The sequence below is a fragment of the Pelecanus crispus genome, chromosome 2 (assembly GCF_030463565.1).
Source record: "Pelecanus crispus isolate bPelCri1 chromosome 2, bPelCri1.pri, whole genome shotgun sequence".
Classification (NCBI taxonomy): domain Eukaryota; kingdom Metazoa; phylum Chordata; class Aves; order Pelecaniformes; family Pelecanidae; genus Pelecanus; species Pelecanus crispus.
The window spans coordinates 19,420,528-19,437,859 of NC_134644.1; the positions used below are offsets into that span (position 1 = coordinate 19,420,528).

Below are 17,332 nucleotides of genomic sequence, written 5' to 3' on the forward strand. Positions count from 1 at the left end.
TAGCTGGAAAAGCTGACTACCCTCAAGTTAGAGCTCAATGATGTGCCCAAGGTCTAAGAATTTAAGAACTAGTAAGTATGCTTTCTAAGCTTTGGTGTAGTAGGTATTTACACTGAACCTTTCCTTTACCAGTGTTAGGAAGAGAGGCTTCTCTTTTTCATGCCTTCTTGAAAAATACAACTACTTGAAGGTAATAGTGATTAATACCTTGAAAAACTGCTGCTAAAAATTAATTTAAAAATTCCCCAGCATTACTGCAGTTTTTGTTCGCAGTGTTGCGATGGCTGTTTTCTGATATGGAGCTGGCCATGTAACAAATTAGGTTTAAGAAAATATTATGTTCCTAACTGTATAGTCTCAGCTTTCTAAATATGCATTTACTTCTGAATTACACTTCACCTCAGAAATTTCCTAATACAGAATTCAGTGTCATGCCTTTCATTTCAGTCCTTTATCTCACCAAACTTGCTTTCACAAAACACATCTTATTCTTACATGCCAGTTTATTTTTAAGAATATAATTTCTTTTCAGAATATCACTGTTCCAAAGCTGCATTGTTTCAAAGCCCCCATGATAAAACAGCCATATTTGTCTTTTTTTGGTATGCCAGACACAACTCTCCCTAAAGGCCCTGGTGACACCTTCTGTTGAAAGGAGAAGCAATTGCTACGGTTAGTTTATTAGCTGGGCTTTCACCGGCTGTTAAAATAGGTCACTAAGGTACAGGCACCTCGAGCAAATGAGTTTAATTGCTTTTTTTTTGTTGGAACTGCTTTCTGAGCTGCTTTTACATTTTCCGTCTGCTGACTTTCTTGCCTTTTTTTCTATATTTAAGGGCACTGAAGTCAAGAGTGGAAGGCAGCCCTTGGTATCTCAACTTGGACCAAAGGCTATATATAGAGACACTCAAATCCATTAGTCTCCTGAGCTGTTGGTATTTGCCAATTCCTTCATAATCACAATCTGACACATTGTAAAGGAAGTTACAGTGTGCATACTAATGCAGCCTATTTTAATATTTGCTCTCTCTGCAAGATCAAGCACTAATTTAGACACTCAAAATAGCTCTCTGAACGAACCTGTTTCTCTCTCATGACTTACAAAGAAACTACGGAGACCAGGCACTTAATTTGGGCATTGAAAGTGCAAATGCTGCTTATGCATATAATGAATGTATGCATGTTTAGGTACAAAACTAAAAATTGGCCTGACCTAGGGCTCCAATCAGGGTAACTCTGAACCTTAATAATTTCAAATCTAGTTTGAAATGGAAAGTTTGTGGCCTGCCTCCTTTCAGCAGGACACAGCTTTTATATTGTATTAGAAAGGAATACAGGGAATTGGGCAATTAGAAAGAAAGTTTAGGTGTGAATTATCTGGCAGTCTTAGACCACAAAAGCTTGCTAAACTCACATGTATTAGAGTGTAGTAAGTGGAGTCTTCTGGATTATTTAATGTCTTAGGTTTCCGTGGCCTCCTTGGGGGTCTCTGCGTTGGGCGAGAGTCTTCTGCTTTGGCCGCAACTGTAAAAAAGCAGAAGACAGCAATGCTTATTTCTTCACAGAACGGGAGGCTTTTACAAAAACAGAAGAGAATTTCACCAAAGAGAGAAAAAAAATCCATGTAGCCACTTTTACTTCTTGCAGTAACTCAAGAAAGCAACTGTTTGGGACATTTACATGACCAGACTGGAAAGGAGAATGGATTTATCCATTTTGAGTCATGACTACTACATGGACGCATGCCACGTAACGAATGTCAGGCTGGAACAGCCCAGCAGGCTGTCTTGGCACAGGCTTCTCCTTCTGAAAAGGGCTGATGCTCCACATTCAGAAAAGGACTCTGAAGGGTAATGGCTACTGGAAGACTACCATCTTGTAACAGGGACCTGGGTGGCAGGGATGATATTTTTTCAGACTCAAGTCAATCATTAAGGTGTTGGATGAGGGAACTAGCATTAGACCTCTGATTCAGAGGTTAGTCCTCTACATTATCATGGTGTAGATTTTCCCCAAGGTCTCCAACTGAGGTGGTTCTGTTTCAAGCCAAATCGTGTACCACTGAGCAACACAGCGTTACCATGTCCATCACATCCAGTGTAATCTAATTTAGTGTACTCAACTTCTGGTCTAGTTCTACAAAAACTACCTGCAAACATGCAAAAAATGTTTTCATTCTAATGGAAACAAAATCAAGACTTTAACACAAAATGGAACTGCTGTCCTCTGGCAGTCTCCAAACTCAGAGTTAGACACTGACTTGTGGGTTACATTAGCTGGCACATAGGGAACTAGACAAATGTCTTGGATATTTGCTTGTTAAAAATCTATATGCAATTCTGACAGTGCTAAGATATAGGGCTGCTAAGGGTTCATAGGCTCATAGGTTCTGAGACCACAGAACTGACTCTGGGGGGGCTGTGGAACCACAAATGTACAGTGGGGTGAACATGATCACCTTACATTCAGCTTCAGCTATAGGAAAAGTTAATAGGGGGCTATGGCAATTCTTTCACATGAAGGAGGCAGGGGTTGCAGGGCAGCAGAACACCTACGATAGAGATGGGTCATAGGGACACATACAGGGTGATGAATGAAGTCACAGCACAAGGTCTAGGCATGGTGAACCATGTGTGCAGGTATATTGCATTATCCAGTGAGGTTTTAGATTGTCCTTGTCCCATCACAGAAGTATTCAGAGGACACCCCATGAGAAAAAACATCTCCTTACTCATAAATGAATATAGTGTGAGTGTGGAATGAGGATCTAGCTCCCAATGAATTACTGAAGTGTGTTCTGCTGATCTAATCCTCTTTCACATGAATTGACTTTAACTCCATAGCCCCATTGTGCTAACTACATGTGATGGAGTCTTAGAAGGAAGAATGTATTTTGTTCTCTAATGACCATCAGAAACCCTTTTACATGATAAAAATAAAACCTCTCCCATGTACATTAGACACCTTTTTAATTAAGGAGGTGGCACAATCATTTAAAATGAGAAACGATCAGTAATACTTCAGTGTTGACTCCTGCAAAATTAGCTGTGAAAGTTTTTTGTTATGTGTGATAAATAAAGGCTTGTAAAGGTCATGGATATACAGAGGAGGCAGAATGAATAATGTTAATTTAAATTGTAGCTGGATAATAATTACATTTATTGTTTTAGTTTCATATCTGAAATGCAGACTGCTTCTCATGTAATGAACGAACCAGTATCTTTTAACATTTTGCACTTAAGAGAACAATGATGTTTTTCTAAGCCAGGGTACAGATAATTCATGTTAAGCAATGGCATTTAGATGCAATAGATTAATTTCAGTAACCTGTATTATAGATAAATTACATTCTTTGATTTGAATAGGTATAGAAGGCCTGACTGTGCTCTTATGTGGGCTGTTGTTACCCTGCTGCATTTCAAATGGGCCACCTGGAGTTATCTGAATTTCCACTTGTGACAGAGTAGAGACGTATCTTCCCTGTTTTATTTTTAAATACATCAGGAGCCTAAACTGGAAACAATACCTTAAAAAAACCCCACCCCTTAAAATTCAGTGTAGTTGAATAGAAACACCTAACCCCTTGTCTGTAGGACATTTTCAAAAATTGTGTCAAAGATCATGACTGCATGAAAATCTGGAAAGAGAAAATGAAGCCAAATTGCGGGCTTTAGGAAAATCCCAAGGCAAAGGCTCTCATAATACCTAAAGATTTTTTATTGTCCCCTAAGAGTTCATCACTATGTATGCTGTTACGTTATTTAATTCATCGCTGTCAAACACATAAAGCATTACTGTATTCTAGATTACAATTATTCCGACTGAAATTTCTTGTATACTTCTTGTGTATGTACTCTGCAAAGACGACTCCTCTTACATTCAAAAACCATCATTTTGACAATGATAAAGGTTTCAGTAAAAAATACCTTTTCATCTTGGCTCATGTGTTGTATATATGTATGAGCTATGCAAAAGAATTCAGGGGACAGAAATACCATGTTGGGGCAGGTAGCCGTCTAAGCTTGGACCTCCATCGTTCCTTTTTAAAATTACATAGAGGGCTGAATATGCAATTCTGAGTTTTGTCTCCAAATTACACAGTAAGAAAAAAGAAGTTTAATGGGTTTAGCTTGCTTTGTTTCACCAGAAAGTGAACCTGTGATTTCCCTCTGCACTTAGATTTGTGTGTTTGTTGCTACTTAAATACAGCTGATGTAGTAGTTGCTTGTATTGGATAACTCACTGCACAAAGTAAAATTTGCTTTTTTATTAGTTGCTGATAGTTCCAGAAATCATTTACTTAGTAGAGTTAAAGGTGGAAGGCAAATTAAATACCCAAGCCTGATAAATGGTGAGTTTGATGCACTTGTTTTCCAGATGGCCTATACCTTTCTGCAGTAGACAGTGAAGCATAAAGGAGGAGTAAAATCATTCACTTATTAATAGGCCAATTATGTTGCTTCTAGAGTCCATTACAAAGAAAAGGTTTTTACTGAAGGCCAGTCTCTCCATAGTGAAATACTTTATAGCCTATTTTTCCTTAAGATTTCAAGATCTGTCCGTGTGCTTTATATGTAAAACAAAAACTGATGCTTTCTATCTAACAAACATTTAAATACATATGTTACAACATTGATATGAAAACCATTCACAACAGTAGCTGTCAAAGCATTTTGGAAATGTCAGGTTGGCACTATCATCCTTATCCTACTAGCAGGGTAAATGAGATGCACAAAGCAAGACACACTGAGACTTGTTTAAGGTTACGTCCCAGTCAGTCATTAGCACAGCTAAGGAGCTGGACTGAAGGACTGTGCTGAGGCTCCTGGCTCTGCAGCCAGCCCATGCCCCTGCCCTATATCTACCTGAACGGTGCTGTCGGTGCTGCGACACATTCACGTGCCTTAGAAGCAATGCGTAGGAGAAACTGGGAACAAAAACTTTTGATGCCACACAAGACATACCTTTTTAAAGGTTTTACCACCATTAGGTGAGTTGAACCTGTTGAGAGGGAGAAGGATTTTCCTCAAACTGCTTAAGCGCACGCAGTCAGTGCTCAGTCAAAAGAAAGAGGTTTTCCTCTTGTGACATGGATGCTTTGCTTTTGAACCTCAACAGCGAATGTCAGCCATGCTGTAACCCATGCCCAGGAAGTTGTATCTCTCTGCTGCCCAAATCTGAAGCAGACTGTCAAAACATACATTTGATCAAGTGATAATGGAAAGTTTAATAAAAGTTAAGGTCATTCTCCATGAGAATGAATGAATGGGAGTTAAGGGTCAGCAAAGGCACGTGAACAGTGTGGCTGCCAGGTAACATTGAAGAAGGTTTAGCAAATCCATGGAAAATTCCCTATTCCTATCAGTATCTCAGCTAGCTTGTTTAACAGTGCCTCAAAGGTTCATACCTAAGTTGCACACACACTCTTCGACTCTATGGTGTTCAGTTACATGGTGTTACTACTTTCATACTCAGTGCTCACTGAAAGGTCCAAATACACAGAAAAAATAAGAAAAGGGACAATGAAATTTAGGACCAGCTCATTTAATGCATGTGTATCCTGAACACCACCACAAATTACAGAAACTGTGGAGAGCTGCACGTGCTTGAAACATTCAAGTATGAGCAAGAAGTGCTTGAATAAAGATGAGTCAGTATCAACAGCCCTTTAGGTTAAACTGTGTCTGCATGTTCTGACATACAACGATAAGCTTGGAAGACAACAATCTCAAGGAATCAACATCCATGGATGCAAATGTAAATTAATGTACGACTTACAACAGATCTTATACTGAAGACTGGAGAAATAGTGTGGTTACAGCTGTGATAAGCATCTAAGTGATGAAAGGTCTCTATTTATTAGGCCACCTGGAGGAACAGATAAACCTGTCTTCAGATCATTTAAGTGAAATATTACATGTTTGATTCAGCGCTGTTCCACATCTTATGAGGACAGGAAGTATAAAGCCAGGCTCAGAATAAAGCAGGAAGAAAAACAAGAGTAAGAGTGGTAATTGTATGGGTTTTGTAGAGGGGCTTGGAAGTAATCAGAAAAATGCAAATATAGCAACTGAATTCCAGGACTTGATAATGAGAAGTGAACAGCTATTACTGCTTACAACATTTATGTGCATACCTTTTTACTGTCCTAACTGTACACAGTATGAGGATGTAATTATCAAGTTTGGGATTTGCACATAGAAAAGCACTGCTCTTAAACATTCTGGTTAGTAATTTTTAGGTATTGTTTATTCATGGGATGTTTACCACAGCCAGATTTGGAAATTGTGGTTGATAGGTGCAAATTCTTAGCAATCTGGAAAAAAACAGAGGGATCATTCTGGCACAGACCTAGAACTAGTAATTGCAAGAGTGTCGTGGTTTAACCCCAGCCAGCAACTCAGCACCACGCAGCCGCTCACTCACTCCCCCTGCCCCAATGGGATGGGGGAGAGAATCAGAGTAAGAGTGAGAAACACCCTGGGTTGAGATAAGAACAGTTTAATAATTGAAATAAAGTAAAATAGTAATGATAATAATAACAATATAATAATGATAATAACAATAATAATATACAAAGCAAGCGATGCACAATGCAATTGCTCACTACCCGCCGACTGATACCCAGCCAGTTCCCGAGCAGCGATCGCTGCTCCCCGGCCAACCCCCCCCAGTTTCTATACTGAGCATGATGTCATATGGTATGGAATAGCCCTTTGGGCAGTTTGGATCAACTATTCTGGCTGTGCCTCCTCCCAGTTTCTTGTGCACCTGGCAGAGCATGGGAAGCTGAAAAGTCCTTGACTAGCATAAGCAGTACTCAGCAACAACTAAAACATCAGTGTGTTATCAACATTCTTCTCCTACTAAATCCAAAACACAGCACTATGCCAGCTACTAGGAAGAAAATTAACTCTATCCCAGCTGAAACCAGGACGAAGAGACTGAGAACTTTCTGATTGCACCCAGCAGGAGTTGAGAGTGTTTGATCTCGTGCCTAAGTCCCGCCAGTCCCACTGAGGGAAGCAGTTTCAGCCTCTGACTGACCTTAATACTCTCATTTCTGAGAGCCTGGTGACCTGGGATTATTGCTATTTAAGAGAGGAAGTTTAAGGAAAATGGCTGTACTCCACTTCCGTGACCTCCCAAATCTTATGCTCTGCCATGGATCTGACCAACTCCCAACACAGATCCTGTATGTCCTGGCTGCATGGTGTCCAAAGGGCCACTCCAGCAGCTGAGAACGACGAGGCAGCAGAAATGCTTGACTGTCTTGCTTTTCTCCAGTCCCACGCCTCAGTGCTCCCTGGCTGGACACTCACTTGCAAAGAAGAAAGACCAGCCAGTGAATACTGCTCTGCTCACCCAGTGCTACACAGGCTCCCTTTTCCTTGCAAAGGCTGCCCATGAAACCTCCATTAATAGAGCTGCAGCAGCCTACAGCAGGAGGAATCCTGGATGAAAACCCTGCCTATCTCTGCTTTGTGCACCTGAAAAGGTCCTCAGCTTCACCAGAGTTCCTTGTACCATGTGAATTTCATTCTAAATATAGAAAATTCTCTTCCTGAGATTTTGTACTTGAACTGTCATTTAATACTTACAAGGATGGGTGCCATTATTCATCTAGAGAAAAAACAAATTGCTCCCATAATGATCAAATTCCCCTCACTTCAGGCTTTGACCTCAAAAAACTTGTCAGTGGCCATTTGTGCATCTATTCTGACACCACAATAACCCAAGGCTCACTAGCAGTCCAAAGGTGCAGTCCTGCGATGCAGCCATTCTGTTTAGCTGAAAGCATTTAGCAAGCAAATATAACCTACTCAGAAATTCGAGCCACAGGGAATATTGTTTATTCCAGGAACCCTGTGCAGCTTGCTTTATGCATTTTCATAAATACAAATAAATTCACTTAAGAACAACTTAACCTTGTGGATTTAAGATTAATTTAACCTTTTTGCTCATATGTTCTTTAAACTGCAGGCTTTGCATTTTTATTAAACAGTTTTGAAAATCTGAACATTTGTCACAGTACACCATCCAGCTGCCCCACAGTTCCTCTCCTTCTGTGGGTAGCAATGTAATAAAATATCTTATCGAGGAGCTGGTAAGTCCTCAAACTGAACAATGGCCACCTATCCACAGATGAAGGCAGACCAGTATTCCTATCAGGCATACAGCTATAAAAAGCAATTCGTGTGTTATAGCTGTAAAACAACATACAAAACTAGTGAAGCTGAGGAAGAAGTATAAATAATTGTAAATGACCAAAGTAATTACAAATAGGTAAATACTACATGATTTAAAGAACAGCTAAAGCTCAACAATCATTGCCTTCATAAGGGTAGGACAGCAAAGGTAGCCCTAGAGGGAAACCTGCAGTAAAAGCACATCCTTCTGTAAATGTGGGTGTATAAATTGTACTGCAACACATAACCTAGGCAAGAAGACAGGAAGGCTCCTCCCTGTTTAACAGACAGTGGGTCACTCACCACATCTACTTGCTTCACTTTAGCATGACAGTCTGCATTACATTACCTCAAGTCTTTGTCTTATGTAGTTACCTTACTATATTGCATAGAGGAAGAAATTATGATATCCAGAATGCTGGTAATTCCTGTGTTGCAGACAGTACAACCTAAACGAACCGAACACAGGCATATTTTTACTTAAATATTCTCTACATCTAGTTAGATCATGTTTGGTATAATAAACATCTACTTAAGACAATACAGCTTTGTGATTCAGCTCTGTAATGCTTAGGCTCCAACCGGCTCACAGGCAAGCTGGGGAATTACTGCAGTGTGTTCCCTTCCCTCAGTACCCTGTGCATTGATCACAGCTGGAAAGGAAACAGTTTTGCTGTTGCGTGAATTATGTTTGAATGTAGAAAAAGGAAGTTCACATTCCACACCAAGAAAGGTCTTTCAGCAGACTGGTTAGCAGATATAAATATGGTTGTGAGGATGTGAGAAATCAGGGCTGGGGTCCCTGCCACCATCACTCCATATCCTAGGTGAGTGGCTGAGCCTGGTGGCCACGGTTAAACTGCGTTGCAGAGAGTGAAACTTCACATCATGGCTGGGAAGGGTGGCAGAACAGTCTTTGACTAGAGCCCAACTGGCCTTCCTTCTTGCTTTTTTAAAGCTCAATGTCTGGCAAAAGTCACCTTCATTACATTTATCATGAGTAGCCACACAAGTTTTATGAGGTACTTGGGTCAACAACAGAACACAGCAAACACAAACTATGGCCGCCCAACTCAGACCAGCTGGGCAAGAAGGGCCAAGGAGCCAGACCCAGCTCAAAGTGTAAAGCATGTTGTATCAAGGGAAAGTTGCCTACAGAAAGATTGGGAACAAGCGTTCCAGTGAGAACTGGATGAGGACTGGTTTTGGGGTGGTTTGACTTAGTGGAGCAGAGCATTCAAGTGAGTGACTAGCTGGACAGCAGTAAAAAGGCTGGAAGGGCTAGTTTGGTTTGAGATAGAAGGGGCCAGCTCATGCTTTACAGTGTTTAAGGGCTGGTAGGACAACTCTAGCTGGCCTGTGCTTTAGTGGCACATTTCTCTGTAGTGAGTTCAGTCATAGCTGCTTAGTCAAATAGCACCCACTATTGAATTTTAAATGCATTCACCTTTGAAAAAAGTAACTTCTTTGAGCTCTGTACTCACCTTGTCTACATGCCAACGTGCAGCAATTTAATCAAAACCAAAGCATGTGTCCACCATATTTATTTTGAAAAAGAAAAATTTTGCAAAAATTCTGCATGAGCCATCTTGAAATGAGCATGCTTTGACTACAAAGTATGTTTTAATCTATATGAATATGAGCATTCAAGACTCTCTTTTTGATGCTTCCTACTATTTTAAAGTTATGATTGTTATTGCTAACATTTTTTTGCAAAAGGCAGTTAGTTAGTCAAAATAGCAAACATTCAATTTTTGCATCCATAAAGGAAAAAAAAAAGGGGGACTTTTAAGTCATCACAATTTCTGTAAAGATTTTGCCTGGTGCATGAAAGAGCTAAGTGCTGTCATGTCACACATAGATATTTGTTGGGAGAAAATATAAAGAAAATAAATCCTCTTTTTGTTAAGACCACACAACATTAGCACATAAAAAAATCTTACTTCCTTCTGTTTATTAAAATGGGGCCAAAGACCTGGTCTCTTGTGCAACTCAACAACTGTTTCAGTGTTGTCTTAAAAAGCATTTTGACTTGGTTCAAAGAAATGTATGACATTTTTCATGCTGGTGTTCAAAAGGATACAACGTAGCCCTTTCATACCCTTTACCGTTGGAAAAACGCTGTGTTATGACACCACAGTGGTTTAAAGCAGTGTGATATTTTCAGAGAAAAAGGGAAGTGAAGTGGCTGACTGGTCACCACTTTAAGCAGGGCTGCATGCAAAGGTGGCAAACTCTGGCACCCTTTTGCCTCCTGCAGAGCTACTTAAATTTATAGCAATGTGAAAGGTAGACTTTGCTCCATTTTGCACATGGCATGAACATACTGATACATTTTCACCTGGCTCACGTGTGTAAGTAATGAGATCTTTAACTGATAAAACAGGGATTTGTGTATTCCCTTTCCCTCAATCTACCTCTCTTCTCTAGCTTCTGTACAAAAATATGTAAGAACCAAGAGTTATTTTCCAAAGCATGAATTTTTAATTCCTCAGGTTTATCTTACCAAAAATCAGCAATATTTAATAGAGAACTCAGTACAAACCCATTAATGACAATTATAAGCATTGCTCTGTCTTTAATGAAAGATTATAGCACTTAGTTTTCCATTTCACATCTGTCTTCTCTTGCAGTCTTTGGTATTGGAAACAGGTTGAACTACATAGATTATCTACTAGCACCCAGTTTACACTTAGAAGTTTAGTTTTTGTAAACACCAAGCCCTCATTTTAGCAGCTTGCCCATTTGAGGACTGCAAAGTGGGAGTGAAGTACTTTCAGGATCTCTTCAACATAGCCATGGGAACAGAAAGAAGTTTCCGCATCCACCACAACTGAATCCACAACGTTATAATGAAAATAGTACAGTTAGCAAGGCACAGTCCTGGATACCATCCCAGCTGCGCACAGGCGGGCAGAGATCTTCCCCAGGGGCAGTGCAGTGGCACGGGATGGCACAAGCACCCCTGCAGAAATAGAGACCCACCCAGTCATCTGCCATGTCTGCCCTCATCTTCCTCCGCATCTGCGGCCCAAGACACAGGCTGAGGAAATCCCCTGTTACATCTGTTCCAACTGAAGAGGCTTGAGCAGCTCAGTCAGCTCTTTGTGGACCTCTCCATGGGGCCAGGTCTGAATGATCTGCATGCTCTGAATCCCATGTCTTCCACCTTTATTATCCCAGTACTCCTCCCCACTGCCACCTAACTGTCTCCAAGCGTGCTTGCATTTTGGGAACCCCCACTGCCCATGTTAAGTGGTATATAAATAACTTTGGAGTGTATTTTCAGAGGTAATACCCTCTTAAGTGTGTGAGTTAAATGGATGCCAATTATTAATAAAACTTTACTTGTAATTTTAAGGACATGCCCACCAACATGGGTAGGAGTTACAAGTTTTGGTAGCCTCAGTTGCATTTGTGGATAGCTAAAACTTTACTCAGCACAAATGTGACAAAATTTGGTAAATTGTTTGACATAGTAGCTAAAAAAATATTTTGGTTTTAAAACATGGTCCCATATCTTACCAATAGCACACATAGTTGAGCAACATATGAGTAAAAAAGAGCCAATGTGGAATTTTTACCAAATAAAGGTGTTTCTAGAGATGCTATGTCTAGGTCTCACAATGATTCGTTCGCCAATCTTAAGCAGCACAGAAACAAAATACCAAGAAAAAAGGTAAATATCGAAATCCCAACCAGGCTTGGATATTTCTCTGAAAACTATGTTCCAGATATGTGCTGATATGGGTCTTAGTACAAAAATGAACATTCTGAGTTATACGAGAAGCCAGAGCTCACCCATCTAGTAGTTCCCTGGCCCTTAAAAACCTGACTAGGAGTTCCTTATTGATAGTCCTGTTTACAAATGAAAATTCTGCTAACAGAATTCAACATTACCTGACTGACAAACATGAGAAGAAAGGCGGCCATGAGCTTGCTTATCTTTGGAGAGCATCACAGGTCTCAGCTGATGTGACAATATCATTTCATTCAATTTTTGCTGCAATGCTAAGTAGTCTTCAGATAATTTTGATATCTGAAAAATATAACAGGATTTTATATTATTATACAAATAAGTATACATGTTCCAAGGTAATCAAAGGTAAAATAGTGGACTAGAGAATGAATTTAAAAGGTTTTGCTCCACGTGCTGCAGTGTAGACCCCTACCACACTTACCTCCCCATTCCCCTTAAAAAAAAATAGGAAGGAAAAAAAGAAAAAACAACTCTACATTGCAGCCCAGTCCTGCAGCTACTTCATATTGGTTCACACATGTGAGCAGACAGTGCCTTGCTGATGCAAAATAGCTTCTACAGCTGTAGGCATACTTCTCCGTACATGTGTAAGTCCCTGACATGGACACAGCAACTTTTAGTTTCATTTACAGAGACATTTCACAAGTTTACTAAATTAAGGGCCTTGCCTGGTAAATGCACGTTTCAACAAACAAAGGCAAAGTTTCTGCATTTAACCTAAACCAGGTTAAAACATAATTTTTTGCCAGTGCTCTTTGTCTTTCCCTTCTTCCTGAAAAGGGTATTTTCTCTTGCAGCCCAAAATATGCATTTTTATAGAACACTCATTGCAAAATCTCAGTCTCAGTTTAGAGAGTAAAAGGTTGGTGCCACTGAAGCCAGTAAAATAACTTTGTCATTCTGTCATTGCTCAGAGTAGTATGCTCAACATACGTAGCTTATAAGCTTCTTACCTGCCGTGAAAAGGCTGCCAAATCACAAGCCTCTTTCTCTGAGTCTCCCTTCAGGGTCTTAGAGTCTTCAGCCTCTGTACGGGTGCTTCCCCTATCTTTTGTTGTTTGGGGATCATTATTTTGAACATGCACTGCTTCTGTTGGCTCCTTTATAGTTTCCTCTTGACTTTTGCAAGGTACTTTCCCTTCTTTTCTTAGTTGTCCCCTCCTTCTGTAACCCCGGTAACTGCTCTGAATAACCACTGCTGCCTTCTCTTTGTCTTCTGAACCTTGTTTTTCTGCCTCAACTTGCTTCCGTGAGCCTCTTGGTGACTCTCTTCTTATAACTCCTTCACAGCCAGTAGGCACCACTGCTTCATGTTTCAGGTGGTTTCTTTTCACATCCCTGTCAGTCCTGGGCTGGACCACAGCAGATTCTTGATCTTGCCCATCTGCACTGAGCGTGTCTAGATTATCTTGCTCTTGCTGGGGACTAGGTTCAGCTGTGATTTTGACAGATTTGCTGGACAGCTCTTCCAAAGAGGCCTGTTCTTCACCTTCACCAACATGTTCTACTGCAGAGTTCTGCTTCACAGAAGCTCCCTTTCCTTCAGTAGATGTTTTCTGTTGCTCTTGTACATTCCCTGTCTCACTGCACCCAGAGCACTCGCTGTCAATAACAGCATCAGCTTCATCTTGAATCTCCTCATTTGCTGCTTCTTCCAGTGTATCGTTTTGAGCTGGCTGTAGTTGTGCTTCAAGGAATTCCACAGCAGATAATTCTTCCTCTGCTATTTTTTTGCACTGTTTCTTTATTTTTTTACGGACTCTGTAGCCTCTGTAATGGCTCTGAACAATGACAGCTGCTTCTTCTTCTCTTTCAGGAAGGGCACTCTTCACTCCAGCTGGACTTTCCTCATTGTCTTGAAGCTCTTCATCCTTCTCCTTTTTGCTAATGGATGCTGCATTTTCAGTTTGTTTCTTTCTAAATGATTCCCTGAATGCAATAGAGTTTTGGGCAAAAATGATAGCTGAAGGAAATGAAGGATAGTGACAACTTTACAACTACCTTCGGTGGTGTTTGTGTACTAAATGGCAATTTCATACATTGCAACATAGGAAAGATTTAGTGCATATAGCTGGAATTAAAGATAGCAAACCAATCTCTGTCTTCCTGATGATTGTTATTCCTTAAAGTGAAAAGGGACATCCCTGTTAAACTCTTCATGGAAAATTGCTAGCGGGACAATCTAGGCTGCATGAGGGCTGATAAAACAGTAAAGAATTAATTTAAATGTTAACAACAACTTAAGGCCGAAACTTTTTAACACCTTAAATATGTATAAATACACATAATCCTAAATGTATTAATGAAAGAAAACTGCCTCAAGTCACACTAGGAATGCAAAAAGAATGATCCTGGGCATAGCCCCAGGTCAAATTTAAAAGACCTATTCCCTAAACTGTCTTTGTTACTATCAATAAAACTTCAGTGCCAGGTGAAATCTGCCACCCTGTTCCTTCCCTCTGAAAGACTCTGGACTCCTTCACAGCTGTTTTCCACCTCTCTGGACTACTCTCTACCTAATTAAATGCTATCACTGAAAAAATGATGGTGATGAGCAAAGTGCTACTAGCTCCATTTCAGAGACTGGGACTACAACCACATTGCAGAGATATTTAGAATGTGATTCACCTCACCTAACTTTTAGCTGTTTGATTTGAGCAAGACATCTGGGTTCCCGCTGTCATTACCTATGCTTATCTCAAACAGTGACTTGAGAAGAACAGTTCCTTGCAGATGCCTATTTCACACTCTTGTCTGAACATTTTTTATGATGAGCTAGTTCCAAAAAGAGACTCATCTACAGATTACATTAACATTACAGGTAAGCACACTGTTGGTGATCTTTCCCCTAAATATACCTTTATTCCCTGGGCTTAAAAATGTGAGAAAATTGGCTACTGACATAAAAAACTTCCACATAAATGTACATTACCTCTGCACACGTATCTAGAATAATCCTAATTTGCTTCACTTATAGCTAACATTGCTGTTCTTCAGCAGTGTAGTTCCTGAAAAGGGACACATTTGAGTGACATAAGAGAGAGCAAATAACACTACCTCCTCCTTTTGAAGATCTTCCTCTCCTTATATCCCCTGTAGTGAGACTGAATTGTTATTGCTGCTTTGTTTCTTGTCTCAGTTAGTTCTTTTCTCTTCTTCCTGAGTAGGTATCCTCTGGCAACTGATACAAATTGTAATATAAAACAACCTTAGGCAACAAGCAATGGGTGTCCCACACATTTCAGAGAGTCAAATGATAACAGCATTGAACAAAAAACAGTAAGGAAATATGGACCGGGGTGGTTATTATGATTATGTTTCATCTGAAGTTATTCTGTATGACAAAACTTTTTGAGATTTCAGAAAGCTGTACCCATTCTACATGAGGATACAAACAAGCTCTTTCTTTGTATTTTATTGGACTAAAGAAAGTACAGGAAGATGTAGAATGAAGCAGAAGCACAGCGCTATAGAAGTGCCTCTGGAACACAGTGCTCTCAGCTTCATGTACCTGCTTTGCATGATTCAGGCAATTGATTTGACTCAGTCTTTCATTTCTCTGGGAAACGCCTGATTGTCAGGCTATAGAGATTACCAGGCTGTCTTCTGGCAGAGGCTTGGATTTAGCTGAACATTCACTAGATCAGAGAGAAACTGAAAATTTTATAGCTCAGCAGTTACAGAAGACTTAGCTCATGCTCCTTTTGCAAAGACTCATTATTCAAAATGAAAAAGCTCAGCATGAAAGATGTGCTAAGCTCCACAGTAACCAGGTGCACTGTGGCAAGGGTACTCGCTACTTGTGCTTTGTGCACAAGTTCAAGTTTCTGGTCTGAACCAGGATGAATAAGGACTCAAACATGGGTCTTCCCTGAGACAGGTAGGCACTGACTAGTCACTAGGGGCTTGATGCAGTTGCCAGCACATCGCTTTCTAGTGCTGTCTGAAGTGCTCCAGGGTAGCCAAGGCATCTGCATGGAGCTGGCAGAAAGAACAAGACAGACGGGACTTTCTGGAGAGAGAAAGTTGGGTATACCACATGAAATAAAGCTGGAGGCCAGGCAAGATGACCTGGAGCATCTCAAATGACACTAGATACCAGTATGGGGGCAAATGAGCTGAGCGTTTGGTGGTTTTGAATAAAATGAATAAAACTCTAGGCTCTGCTGACTGTAAGAGGAGTTTAGACACCTAGGTCACTTTCAGACATCTACAGTGAACTGTCCTAATGAGAAACTGAATTGCATTTGGGATGTTGCTTCAAAAATTCCTGAACTTGCAAATAATTTCCTAACAGGAACTGGCAGTCTCCACAGTGCTGTGATTTGGATAACTCTGCAGTTCCAGGGATTCAGCACAAATCCGCTAATCCCTGGCAAAATAAAAAAAACATAAGTGTTTTGCCAAAATATTTCTGTTGAACTCTAATTCCAAATGCAGTACCAAGACTATGGGGATAGAGGATTCAGGTGATTTAAATACCCTGAGGAGATGGTAGATATGGGAGCTCTTATTCCAACTCTGCCGAGAGTGTTTTGCATCGCAGGGAAAGGTCAAGGTCACTTAAGAATGGAAAGGGAGCATAAGCAGTCTATTCTAACACATTCATATAACTTGGTGCTAGGTTTTATTTGCTTTAGCATTCCCTACTCCTAATTTAGACCAAATTGGGCTCCGCTAAATGCAGTGGTTCAGTGTAAGAAGCACTGTATAAAAGGGACATAAATTACATCTTGGTAATTGGATATAGGGTCAAGGAACCCAAATACTTATTGGAAGTGGCACAATTGGCTTTTATACTGCAGTCCAACAGGGCCTTAAAAAAGTGCAAATTATAAAGCACTTGGAATACTTCTCGAGTTTCTTGGACTTCTGAGCCAATCCTCCTTCCATTTTCATACAAAAGCAACTCATCAGGAGTTATTTTGAAATAAATCAAGTTACGCTGTCAATGGACATACCAATATAAGCTAAGTCTGGTCTATTTAGACTTATTCTGGTTCACCGTTGAAGTTTCCTGAGAACTTGGTTATGAGATAGTAGTTGTTGAAGCTTTGTTTTCAAACTGGAAGAGGAGTTTTGTATTGCTTTAGAAATAAATGGGGGGAAAAAAACCTGAGAACGCTAATTAAAAGTGGACTTCCATTTTGTTCTGGCTTCTCATGCACTGAAGAAAGTTGCAATGAAACTGCATACAGGACAGAGAAGGTGGACAAGAAACATTGGGGAGATCAACAAACAGAGCAACGTCGTAAATTCATACTTTTGCATTTGCTAAATATCCTAATATAATTGACAACTTTCAGATGTGTAATATTTTTGGCACATCACTGCTTTTTATTCTGGTTTTAGATTGTTTTCTACACTGATGAAGTTCTACGAA

The 17,332-nt window shown here is 40.1% G+C and overlaps 1 protein-coding gene across 3 annotated transcripts in view; it reads right to left on the bottom strand.

Annotated features, from left to right (window-relative positions):
- Positions 1 to 17,332, bottom strand: part of MYO3A (myosin IIIA) — a 113,574-nt gene that overhangs the window by 4,992 nt on the left and 91,250 nt on the right. For 2 of the 3 annotated variants that reach the window (XM_075705210.1, XM_075705209.1), the window contains exons 29-32: positions 15,007 to 15,130; positions 12,903 to 13,878; positions 12,090 to 12,228; positions 1,415 to 1,524 (exon numbers count right to left, since the gene is read on the bottom strand). In XM_075705210.1, coding sequence (XP_075561325.1) covers positions 1,415 to 1,524; positions 12,090 to 12,228; positions 12,903 to 13,878; positions 15,007 to 15,130 — 1,349 coding nt within the window. The remainder of the gene's footprint in view (positions 1 to 1,414; positions 1,525 to 12,089; positions 12,229 to 12,902; positions 13,879 to 15,006; positions 15,131 to 17,332) is intronic. The other variant, XM_075705211.1, reaches the window with a different exon arrangement.